At 46.3% G+C, this 12,724-nt stretch overlaps 1 protein-coding gene across 1 annotated transcript; it reads left to right on the forward strand.

Moving 5' to 3' along the window:
- Positions 1-216: 216 nt before the first annotated feature.
- Positions 217-2,085, forward strand: LOC124276670 (elastin-like; the record flags this gene model as incomplete). Its single annotated transcript, XM_046712310.1, is given in 3 exon segments — positions 217-483; positions 619-1,659; positions 2,026-2,085. Coding segments are annotated over 3 exon segments (1,368 nt in total), but the record flags the coding sequence as incomplete, so codon positions are not given.
- Between the last annotated feature and the right edge of the window lie 10,639 nt (positions 2,086-12,724).

Here is a 12,724-nt window from a genome sequence, read left to right on the forward strand (position 1 = left end):
CTAAACAAGGGCTGACATTACCGTACAAGTAATGAGAGAAATGATGCGTTCTTGCATAACGAGAATCACAAATAATTGTAAACATATATAAAGAACAAATGCGCCAATCTTGTTTAGTTGTTTTCGGCCGATTATGAAATCGAAGTTCTGATGCCTTTCATGGATGGTGGGACTTGTGTCCACGTGTTAAGGGGCTGGAATTGAATTCACACTGATGTTGATGCTGGTGTTGTCGCTGGTGTCGGTGTTGGTGTTGTGGGTGTTGTGGGTGTTGCCGTGGGTGTTGTATGTGTAGTGGGCGTTGGTGGTGTTGCTGTTGGTGTGGGTGTTGTATGTGTAGTGGGCGTTGGTGGTGTTGCTGTTGGTGTGGGTGTTGTAAGTGTAATTGGCGTTGGTGGTGTTGCTGTTGGTGCGGTTGTGGGCGTTGGTGGTGTTGTTGTTGGTGTTCGTGTGGGCGTTGGTGGTGTACCTGTTGGTGTGGGTGTGGGTGTGGGCGTTGGTGGTGTTGCTGTTGGTATGGGTGTGGGTGTGGGCGTTGGTGGTGTTGCTGTTGGTGTGGGCGTTAGTGGTGTAGCTGTTGGTGTGGGTGTGGGCGTTGGTGGTGTTGCTGTTGGTATGGGTGTGGGTGTGGATGTGGGCGTTGGTGGTTTTGCTGTTGGTGTGAGTGTGGGCGTTGGTGGTGTTGCTGTTGGTGTTCGTGTGGGTGTTGTATGTGTAGTGGGCGTTAGTGGTGTAGGTGTTGGTGTGGGCGTTGGTGGTGTTGCTGTTGGTATGGGTGTGGGTGTGGATGTGGGCGTTGGTGGTTTTGCTGTTGGTGTGAGTGTGGGCGTTGGTGGTGTTGCTGTTGGTGTTCGTGTGGGTGTTGTATGTGTAGTGGGCGTTAGTGGTGTAGGTGTTGGTGTGGGCGTTGGTGGTGTTGCTGTTGGTATGGGTGTGGGTGTGGATGTGGGCGTTGGTGGTGTTGCTGTTGGTGTGGGTGTATGAGTGGGCGTTGGTGGTGTTGCCGTTGGTATGGGTGTGGGCGTTGGTGGTGTTGCTGTTGGTATGGGTGTGGGCGTTGGTGGTGTTGCTGTTGGTATGGGTGTGGGTGTGGATGTGGGCGTTGGTGGTGTTGCTGTTGGTGTGGGTGTAGGAGTGGGAGTTGGTGGTGTTGCCGTTGGTATGGGTGTGGGCGTTGGTGGTGTTGCCGTTGGTATGGGTGTGGGTGAGGGCGTTGGTGGTGTTGCTGTTGGTATGGGTGTGGGTGTGGATGTGGGCGTTGGTGGTGTTGGTGTTGGTGTGGGTGTAGGAGTGGGAGTTGGTGGTGTTGCCGTTGGTATGGGTGTGGGCGTTGATGGTGTTGCCGTTGGTATGGGTATGGGTGTGGGCGTGGGCGTTGGTGGTGTTGCTGTTGGTGTGGGTGTGGGCGTTGGTGGTGTTGCTGTTGGTATGGGTGTGGGTGTGGGCGTTGATGGTGTTGCTGTTGGTATGGGTGTGGGTGTTGGTGTGGGCGTGGGCGTTGGTGGTGTTGGTGTGGTGTGGGTGGGCGTTGGTGGTGTTGCTGTTGGTATGGGTGTGGGTGTGGGCGTTGGTGGTGTTGCTGTCGGTGTTGGTGTTTGTGTCTTTGTCGGTGTTGGTGTTGGTATTGATTTTAAAAGTCGTCATCAGCCTACCATTCTCGTACATGTTATTTGTTAAATTCGATGTATAATGAAACAACACGCATGTACGCTACACTGCTTGTATACATTCCAGCCGTGTTGATGGGCGTTTAGAAGTCATTGGAGCTGTGGATGTTTGTGAGATGTTACACGAACTTCAGTTCGAACACATACAAGCAGCTATTGTTCTTCAGATTTTTGATGGCGGCACTACCTGTACCAGAGTAACATTGTAATTCTATAGCCCTTGATCAGTTCAATCTGTTGCTGTTTTCCAAAGTATTTCAGTTTTAACAGGGACTGCAGTGACACCCGTGCTGGGCCAGACCATAACAAGGACAACAAAAACATCTGAACAATAACAATATTAACAATAACACTGCAGCTTGGCTACAGCGCTAAACGGGGCAGAATAGAGTACTCTCAGTGCACCTACACCAACTGATGGTAGTTCCGTTTGATAGATACTAATATGTTAACACTGTAATACATCCCAAAACGTCTCTATTGAAATGGTGTTTGAATTTTCAGGACTGGAGGTCAGCTTCAGATCTTGCGGCAAAGGATTCCATCGACCAGCTGCCACCAATCGATTCTAGATGTCTTCATATTTGTTTTGGAAATTTCCAAGTCCATCTTTGTGACTGAGCGGAGCGGTCCTTAGCATATTTGCGAATATTATTATACGGATAAATCTTGGGCTGTTTACACATTGGTAGGGTAATGATAGGATTTAGAAATCAGTGTTTTTTCTTTGCCGGGAAGCCGGTGGAGATATGTCTGAATAGATGATTTACGACAATCTCTGCGTAATCGTATAACAATACGACGTCAGGGCCATCGGATCCTTGAACTCAATACGGCGCCTTCGATTATTGACTTGGTTCCAATTTCAGAGAAACTATATATTTTTATCGCCCATGAAAACTTTTCTCTCTTTTTCTAATCCGCAATTAACGACGCAACGCATGCGTACCCATGGTATAGACTTGCACTCCATATTTCAACCGCAGCTTGTAAGTAAAAGCCATGATGCTGCCGCGTAAACCACGAGTGGAACCAGTTTGCCCGAGTTGCTGGACCAGCAGTTAATGAAGGAATGAAGCCTTGTCCAAGGATGATAGCGACATGACCTATCACAGACCAAAATACTCGTACAGGTTTTGCAGAGCGTGAACTGTTTCAATTGGCTGCAGTTCCTCGGGACACTATCAAAATATCTGCCCAGAACCCTATTTCCAACCACTCTTTTGTCCAGCCAAGATATTATAGCAGTAAATAGTTGAACAACAAGCAATCTTCAGTCTGCAAGACTGCAAGCTACACCAGAGATACACCAGAGCTACACCAGACCTACACCAGAGATAGGACCCATATCAAGTACGTCAGCATTATGCCCGTGATCTTAGGTCACACCCATCGGCATTATACCCGTGACCTTAGGTCAGACCCATCGGCATTATGCCCGTGATCTTATGTCACACCTATCGGCATTATGCCCGTGATCTTAGGTCACACCCATCGGCATTATGCCCGTGATCTTATGTCACACCTATCGGCATTATGCCCGTGATTGTAGGTCACACCCATCGGCATTATGCCCGTGATCTTAAGTCACACCTATCGGCATTATACCCGTGATCTTAGGTCACACATATCGGCATTATGCCCGTGATCTTATGTCACACCCATCAGCATTATACCCGTGATCTTAGGTCACACCTATCGGCATTATGCCCGTGATCTTTGGTCACACCTATCGGCATTATACCCGTGATCTTAGGTCACACCCATCGGCATTATACCCGTAATCTTATGTCACACCTATCGGCATTATACCCGTGATCTTATGTCACACCTATCGGCATTATGTCCGTGATCTTATGTCACACCCATCAGCATTATACCCGTGATCTTAGGTCACACCTATCGGCATTATACCCGTGATCTTAGGTCACACCTATCGGCATTATACCCGTGATCTTAGGTCACACCCATCAGCAGTATACCCGCGATCGTAGGTCACACCTATCAGCATTATACCCGCATTATACCCATCAGCTTCTTAGGTCTCCAAGTCTGCACACCAAAGACACCACTTTGGCATTCTCAACCACGAGACGCTGATGCCACGGAGTATTTAAAATTGGCCACAAAGCATCATGACTTTGGGATTATCGGGATGTTTTTGCACGATTCTTTGATGTAAGCAAATGTTTTGGTAAAGAGTATATAAAACGTCATCTTAACCACAGCTGACTACAAATGTCTCCAGGTAAAGCTGCTATGGTGAAACATTCAACACGATCAAGTATAGTGAAGTGAGCTGTAGAAGCTATTCACGCAAAGAAAAACTATTTATTCCCTCAAATGTGACATTTCGGGAGGAAGGTGGGGGAAATTAGGAGCAAAACACTGGTTAGCTATCTACAATAGGCTGAGTTCTGAAATGATGATAGTACAATCAGTGTCATAAAAGAAATGATGATACCTTTGATAACATTGGCAGAATTTGTTTTTATGTCTTCGAAACATCACTTTCTTTTTGTTGTCGGTCCAAATCCCTGTTGCTTTGATATTGACTAGCTAAGTACCCCAAGTGGCTCTGCAGCAACATTCCGTTTGAGCATTGACAGCTGATAGATTTTAAAAGGTTTACGCAAAAATATCCGAGCTTTGAACTGTCTTACGTAAAACATGTTGGTTAAAGTCATGACCTGACAGAATCAAAGTATATGACATTCCGGGCGTCCAGAAGACACACTGCAATTAACGATCACGGGAGTCAGATCGGTTGCCAGGAAGCAGTTCTTACCAATACTGAGCGCTGTTTCAGGAAAGTCAATACGACAAAATCGGGAAAAAATACTACGAAATACATCAAACGAGAACTTGTTCCGAATCACGTGCGGATTATACATTTTGATCCCTGGGTCAAGCTGACCTGTACTGTCTTTGTGTAATTCCCCAGGTCAACCTGCCCGTGCAAATCTCTCACTGATCAATCTACACACTCATCCAGGGGTCACATTGAGCACCTTCTGAACATTCATCCAAGAGGTCACACTGAACACCTTCTGAACATTCATTGAGAGGTCACATTCAACACCTTCTGAACACTCATCCAGAGGTCACAATGAACACCTTCTCAACACTCATCCACAGGCTACACTGAACACCTTCTGAACACTCATCCAGAGGTCACACTGAACACCTTCTGAACATTCATCCAGAGGTCACACTGAACACCTTCTGAACACTCATCCAGAGGTCACATTGAACACCTTCTGAACATTCATCCAGAGGTCACACTGAACACCTTCTGAACATTCATCCAGAGGTCACATTGAACACCTTCTGAACACTCATCCAGAGGTCACACTGAACACCTTCTGAACACTCATCCAGAGGTCACATTGAACACCTTCTGAACACTCATCCAGAGGTCACATTGAACACCTTCTGAACACTCATCCAGAGGTCACACTGAACACCTTCTGAACATTCATCCAGAGGTCACACTGAACACCTTCTGAACACTCATCCAGAGGTCACACTGAACACCTTCTGAACATTCATCCAGAGGTCACACTGAACACCTTTCTGAACATTCATCTCAGAGGTCACACTGAACACCTTCTGAACATTCATCCAGAGGTCACACTGAACACCTTCTGAACACTCATCCAGAGGTCACATTGAACACCTTCTGAACACTCATCCAGAGGTCACACTGAACACCTTCTGAACATTCATCCAGAGGTCACACTGAACACCTTCTGAACATTCATCCAGAGGTCACACTGAACACCTTCTGAACATTCATCCAGAGGTCACACTGAACACCTTCTGAACATTCATCCAGAGGTCACATTGAACACCTTCTGAACATTCATTCTGAACATTCACCTTCCAGAAGGTCACAGGTCACTGAACACCTTCTGAACATTCATCCAGAGGTCACACTGAACACTTCTGAACACTCATCCAGAGGTCACATGAACACCTTCAGAGGTCATCCAGAGGTCACACTGAACACCCTTCTGAACACTCATCCAGAGGTCACACTGAACACCTTCTGAACATTCATCCAGAGGTCACTGAACACCTTCTGAACATTCATCCAGAGGTCACACTGAACACCTTCTGAACATTCATCCAGAGGTCACACTGAACACCTTCTGAACATTCATCCAGAGGTCACACTGAACACCTTCTGAACATTCATCCAGAGGTCATCACCTTCTGAGGTCACATCCAGAACACCTTGAACACCTTCTGAACATTCATCCAGAGGTCACACTGAACACCTTCTGAACATTCATCCAGAGGTCACACTGAACACCTTCTGAACATTCATCCAGAGGTCACATTGAACACCTTCTGAACATTCATCCAGAGGTCACACTGAACACCTTCTGAACACTCATCCAGAGGTCACACTGAACACCTTCTGAACATTCATCCAGAGGTCACATTGAACACCTTCTGAACATTCATCCAGAGGTCACACTGAACACCTTCTGAACATTCATCCAGAGGTCACACTGAATCTGAACACTCATCCAGAGGGTTCTGAACACCTTCTGAACACTCATTCAGAGGTCACACTGAACACCTTTCTGAACATTCATCCAGAGGTCACATTGAACACCTTCTGAACATTCATCCAGAGGTCACTGAACACCTTCTGAACACTCATCACAGAACACCTTCTGAACACTCATCCAGAGGTCACATTGAACACCTTCTGAACACTCATCCAGAGGTCACACTGAACACCTTCTGAACACTCATCCAGAGGTCACACTAAACACCTTCTGAACACTCATCCAGAGGTCACATTGAACACCTTCTGAACACTCATCCAGAGGTCACACTGAACACCTTCTGAACACTCATCCAGAGGTCACACTGAACACCTTCTGAACACTCATCCAGAGGTCACACTGAACACCTTCTGAACACTCATCCAGAGGTCACATTGAACACCTTCTGAACACTCATCCAGAGGTCACATTGAACACCTTCTGATTCACAGAGGTCACATTGAACACCTTCTGAACACTCATCCAGAGGTCACACTGAACACCTTCTGAACACTCACCTTCTGAACACCTTCTGAACATTCATCCAGAGGTCACACTGAACACCTTCTGAACATTCATCCAGAGGTCACATTGAACACCTTCTGAACATTCATCCAGAGGTCACACTGAACACCTTCTGAACACTCATCCAGAGGTCACACTGAACACCTTCTGAACACTCATCCAGAGGTCACACTGAACACCTTCTGAACACTCATCCAGAGGTCACACTGAACACCTTCTGAACACTCATCCAGAGGTCACATTGAACACCTTCTGAACACTCATCCAGAGGTCACACTGAACACCTTCTGAACATTCATCCAGAGGTCACACTGAACACCTTCTGAACATTCATCCAGAGGTCACACTGAACACCTTCTGAACATTCATCCAGAGGTCACTGAACACCTTCTGAACACTCATCCAGAGGTTCTGAACATTCATCCAGAGGTCACACTGAACCTCTTTGTACATTCATCATCCAGAGGTCACACTGAACACCTTCTGAACATTCATCCAGAGGTCACACTGAACACCTTCTGAACACTCATCCAGAGGTCACACTGAACACCTTCTGAACTCTCATCCAGAGGTCACACTGAACACCTTCTGAACATTCATCCAGAGGTCACATTGAACACCTTCTGAACATTCATCCAGAGGTCACACTGAACACCTTCTGAACATTCATCCAGAGGTCACACTGAACACCTTCTGTACATTCATCCAGAGGTCACACTGAACACCTTCTGAACATTCATCCAGAGGTCACATTGAACACCTTCTGAACACTCATCCAGAGGTCACACTGAACACCTTCTGAACACTCATCCAGAGGTCACACTGAACACCTTCTGAACACTCATCCAGAGGTCACATTGAACACCTTCTGAACATTCATCCAGAGGTCACATTGAACACCTTCTGAACATCTCATCCAGAGGTCACACTGAACACCTTCTGAACATCATCAGAGGTCACAGAGGTGAACACCTTCTGAACTCATCCAGAGGTCACATTGAACACCTTCTCATCCAGAGGTCACACTGAACACCTTCTGAACACTCATCCAGAGGTCACACTGAACACCTTCTGAACACTCATCCAGAGGTCACACTGAACACCTTCTGAACATTCATCCAGAGGTCACACTGAACACCTTCTGAACATTCATCCAGAGGTCACACTGAACACCTTCTGAACATTCATCCAGAGGTCACATTGAACACCTTCTGAACATTCATCCAGAGGTCACACTGAACACCTTCTTCTGAACTTCTGAACATCCATCCAGAGGTCACACTGAACACCTTCTGAACACTCATCCAGAGGTCACACTGAACACCTTTCTGAACACTCATCCAGAGGTCACATTGAACACCTTCTGAACACTCATCCAGAGGTCACATTGAACACCTTCTGAACACTCATCCAGAGGTCACATTGAACACCTTCTGAACACTCATCCAGAGGTCACACTGGTCACAGAGGTCACAACACCTTCTGAACATTCATCCAGAGGTCACACTGAACACCTTCTGAACACTCATCCAGAGGTCACACTGAACACCTTCTGAACATTCATCCAGAGGTCACACTGAACACCTTCTGAACACTCATCCAGAGGTCACATTGAACACCTTCTGAACATTCATCCAGAGGTCACACTGAACACCTTCTGAACATTCATCCAGAGGTCACACTGAACCTCTTCTGTACATTCATCCAGAGGTCACACTGAACACCTTCTGAACCCTCATTCAGAGGTCACATTGAACACCTTCTGAACACTCATCCAGAGGTCACACTGAACGCCTTTTGAACACTCATCCAGAGGTCACACTAAACACCTTCTGAACACTCATCCAGAGGTCCCATGGAACACCTTCTGAACATTCTTCCAGAGGTCAAACTGAACACCTTCTGAACATTCTTCCAGAGGTCACACTGTACACCTTCTGAATATTCATCCAGAGGTCACATTAAACACCTCCTGTACATTCATACAGAGGTCACATTGAACACCTTCTGAACATTCATGCGGAGGTCACAATGAACACCTTCTGAACACTCATCCACAGGTCACATTGAACATCTTCTGAACACTCATCCAGAGGTCACACTGAACACCTTCTGAACACTCATCCAGAGGTCACATTCAACACCTTCTGAACACTCATCCAGAGCTAACAATTAAAACCTTCTTCTGAACATTCTTCTAGAGGTCACACTTAACACCTTCTGAACATTCATCCAGAGGTCACACTGAACACCTTCTGAACATTCATCCAGAGGTCACACTGAAAACCTTCTCTACATTCATCCACAGGTAACACTGATCCTCTTCTGTACATTCATCCAGAGGTCACATTGAACACCTTCTGAACATTCATCCAGAGGTCACACTGAACACCTTCTGAACATTCATCCAGAGGTCACACTGAACACCTTCTGAACATTCATCCAGAGGTCACATTGAACACCTTCTGAACATTCATCCAGAGGTCACACTGAACACCTTCTGAACACTCATCCAGAGGTCACACTGAACACCTTCTGAACATTCTCATCCAGAGGTCACATTGAACACCTTCTGAACATTCATCCAGAGGTCACACTGAACACCTTCTGAACACTCATCCAGAGGTCACACTGAACACCTTCTGAACATTCATCCAGAGGTCACATTGAACACCTTCTGAACATTCATCCAGAGGTCACACTGAACACCTTCTGAACATTCATCCAGAGGTCACACTGAACACCTTCTGAACACTCATCCAGAGGTCACATTGAACACCTTCTGAACACTCATCCAGAGGTCACACTGAACACCTTCTGAACACTCATCCAGAGGTCACACTGAACACCTTCTGAACATTCATCCAGAGGTCACACTGAACACCTTCTGAACATTCATCCAGAGGTCACACTGAACACCTTCTGAACACTCATCCAGAGGTCACATTGAACACCTTCTGAACACTCATCCAGAGGTCACACTGAACACCTTCTGAACACTCATCCAGAGGTCACACTGAACACCTTCTGAACACTCATCCAGAGGTCACATTGAACACCTTCTGAACATTCATCCAGAGGTCACACTGAACACACTTCTGAACATTCATCCAGAGGTCACATTGAACACCTTCTGAACATTCATCCAGAGGTCACATTGAACACCTTCTGAACAGGTCATCCACAGGTCTGAACATTCATGAGGTCACACTGAACACCTTCTGAACATTCATCCAGAGGTCACACTGAACACCTTCTGAACATTCATCCAGAGGTCACATTGAACACCTTCTGAACACTCATCCAGAGGTCACACTGAACACCTTCTGAACACTCATCCAGAGGTCACACTGAACACCTTCTGAACACTCATCCAGAGGTCACACTGAACACCTTCTGAACATTCATCCAGAGGTCACATTGAACACCTTCTGAACATTCATCCAGAGGTCACACTGAACACCTTCTGAACACTCATCCAGAGGTCACATTGAACACCTTCTGAACACTCATCCAGAGGTCACATTGAACACCTTCTGAACACTCATCCAGAGGTCACACTGAACACCTTCTGAACACTCATTGTCACACACACCTTCTGAACACTCATCCAGAGGTCACACTGAACACCTTCTTGAACACTTCATCCAGAGGTCACACTGAACACCTTCTGAACATTCATCCAGAGGTCACACTGAACACCTTCTGAACATTCATCCAGAGGTCACACTGAACACCTTCTCTACATTCATCCAGAGGTCACACTGAACACTCTTCTGAACATTCATCCAGAGGTCACATTGAACACCTTCTGAACACTCATCCAGAGGTCACACTGAACACCTTCTGAACATTCATCCAGAGGTCACACTGAACACCTTCTGAACATTCATCCAGAGGTCACATTGAACACCTTCTGAACATTCATCCAGAGGTCACACAGAACACCTTCTGAACACTCATCCAGAGGTCACACTGAACACCTTCTGAACATTCATCCAGAGGTCACATTGAACACCTTCTGAACATTCATCCAGAGGTCACACTGAACACCTTCTGAACATTCATCCAGAGGTCACATTGAACACCTTCTGAACACCTCATCCAGAGGTCACACTGAACACCTTCTGACACACTCATCCAGAGGTCACACTGAACACCTTCTGAACACTCATCCAGAGGTCACAATGAACACCTTCTGAACACATTCATGAGAGGTCACTGAACACCTTCTGAACACACTGAACACTCATCATTCAGAGGTCACAATGAACACCTTCTGAACACTCATCCAGAGGTCACATTGAACACCTTCTGAACACTCATCCAGAGGTCACATTGAACACCTTCTGAACACTCATCCAGAGGTCACACTGAACACCTTCTGAACATTCATCCAGAGGTCACACTGAACACCTTCTGAACATTCATCCAGAGGTCACACTGAACACCTTCTGAACATTCATCCAGAGGTCACATTGAACACCTTCTGAACACTCATCCAGAGGTCACACTGAACACCTTCTGAACATTCATCCAGAGGTCACATTGAACACCTTCTGAACACTCATCCAGAGGTCACATTGAACACCTTCTGAACACTCATCCAGAGGTCACATTGAACACCTTCTGAACACTCATCCAGAGGTCACATTAAACACCTTCTGAACATTCATCCAGAGGTCACACTGAACACCTTCTGAACATTCATCCAGAGGTCACACTGAACACCTTCTGAACATTCATCCAGAGGTCACACTGAACACCTTCTGTACATTCATCCAGAGGTCACACTGAACACCTTCTGAACATTCATCCAGAGGTCACATTGAACACCTTCTGAACATTCATCCAGAGGTCACACTGAACACCTTCTGAAAACTCTCATCCAGAGGTCACACTGAACACCTTCTGAACATTCATCCAGAGGTCACATTGAACACCTTCTGAACATTCATCCAGAGGTCACACTGAACACCTTCTGAACATTCATCCAGAGGTCACACTGAACACCTTCTGTACATTCATCCAGAGGTCACATTGAACACCTTCTGAACACTCATCCAGAGGTCACACTGAACACCTTCTGAACACTCATCCAGAGGTCACACTGAACACCTTCTGAACACTCATCCAGAGGTCACACTGAACACCTTCTGAACATTCATCCAGAGGTCACATTGAACACCTTCTGAACACTCATCCAGAGGTCACATTGAACACCTTCTGAACACTCATCCAGAGGTCACACTGAACACCTTCTGAACACTCATCCAGAGGTCACATTGAACACCTTCTGAACACTCATCCAGAGGTCACACTGAACACCTTCTGAACATTCATCCAGAGGTCACACTGAACACCTTCTGAACACTCATCCAGAGGTCACACTGAACACCTTCTGAACACTCATCCAGAGGTCACACTGAACACCTTCTGAACATTCATCCAGAGGTCACACTGAACACCTTCTGAACACTCATCCAGAGGTCACATTGAACACCTTCTGAACACTCATCCAGAGGTCACACTGAACTGAACACCTTCTGAACACTCATCCAGAGGTCACACTGAACACCTTCTGAACATTCATCCAGAGGTCACATTGAACACCTTCTGAACATTCATCCAGAGGTCACACTGAACACCTTCTGAACATTCATCCAGAGGTCACACTGAACACCTTCTGAACATTCATCCAGAGGTCACATTGAACACCTTCTGAACACTCATCCAGAGGTCATCCAGAGGTCAGAGGTCACACTGAACACCTTCTGAACATTCATCCAGAGGTCACACTGAACACCTTCTGAACACTCATCCAGAGGTCACACTGAACACCTTCTGAACATTCATCCAGAGGTCACACTGAAACACCTTCTGAACACATCTCATCCAGAGGTCACACTGAACACCTTCTGAACATTCATCCAGAGGTCACACTGAACACCTTCTGAACATTCATCCAGA

This window comes from Haliotis rubra, unplaced genomic scaffold (genome assembly GCF_003918875.1).
Source record: "Haliotis rubra isolate DU_JTF1 unplaced genomic scaffold, ASM391887v1 Scf211, whole genome shotgun sequence".
Classification (NCBI taxonomy): domain Eukaryota; kingdom Metazoa; phylum Mollusca; class Gastropoda; order Lepetellida; family Haliotidae; genus Haliotis; species Haliotis rubra.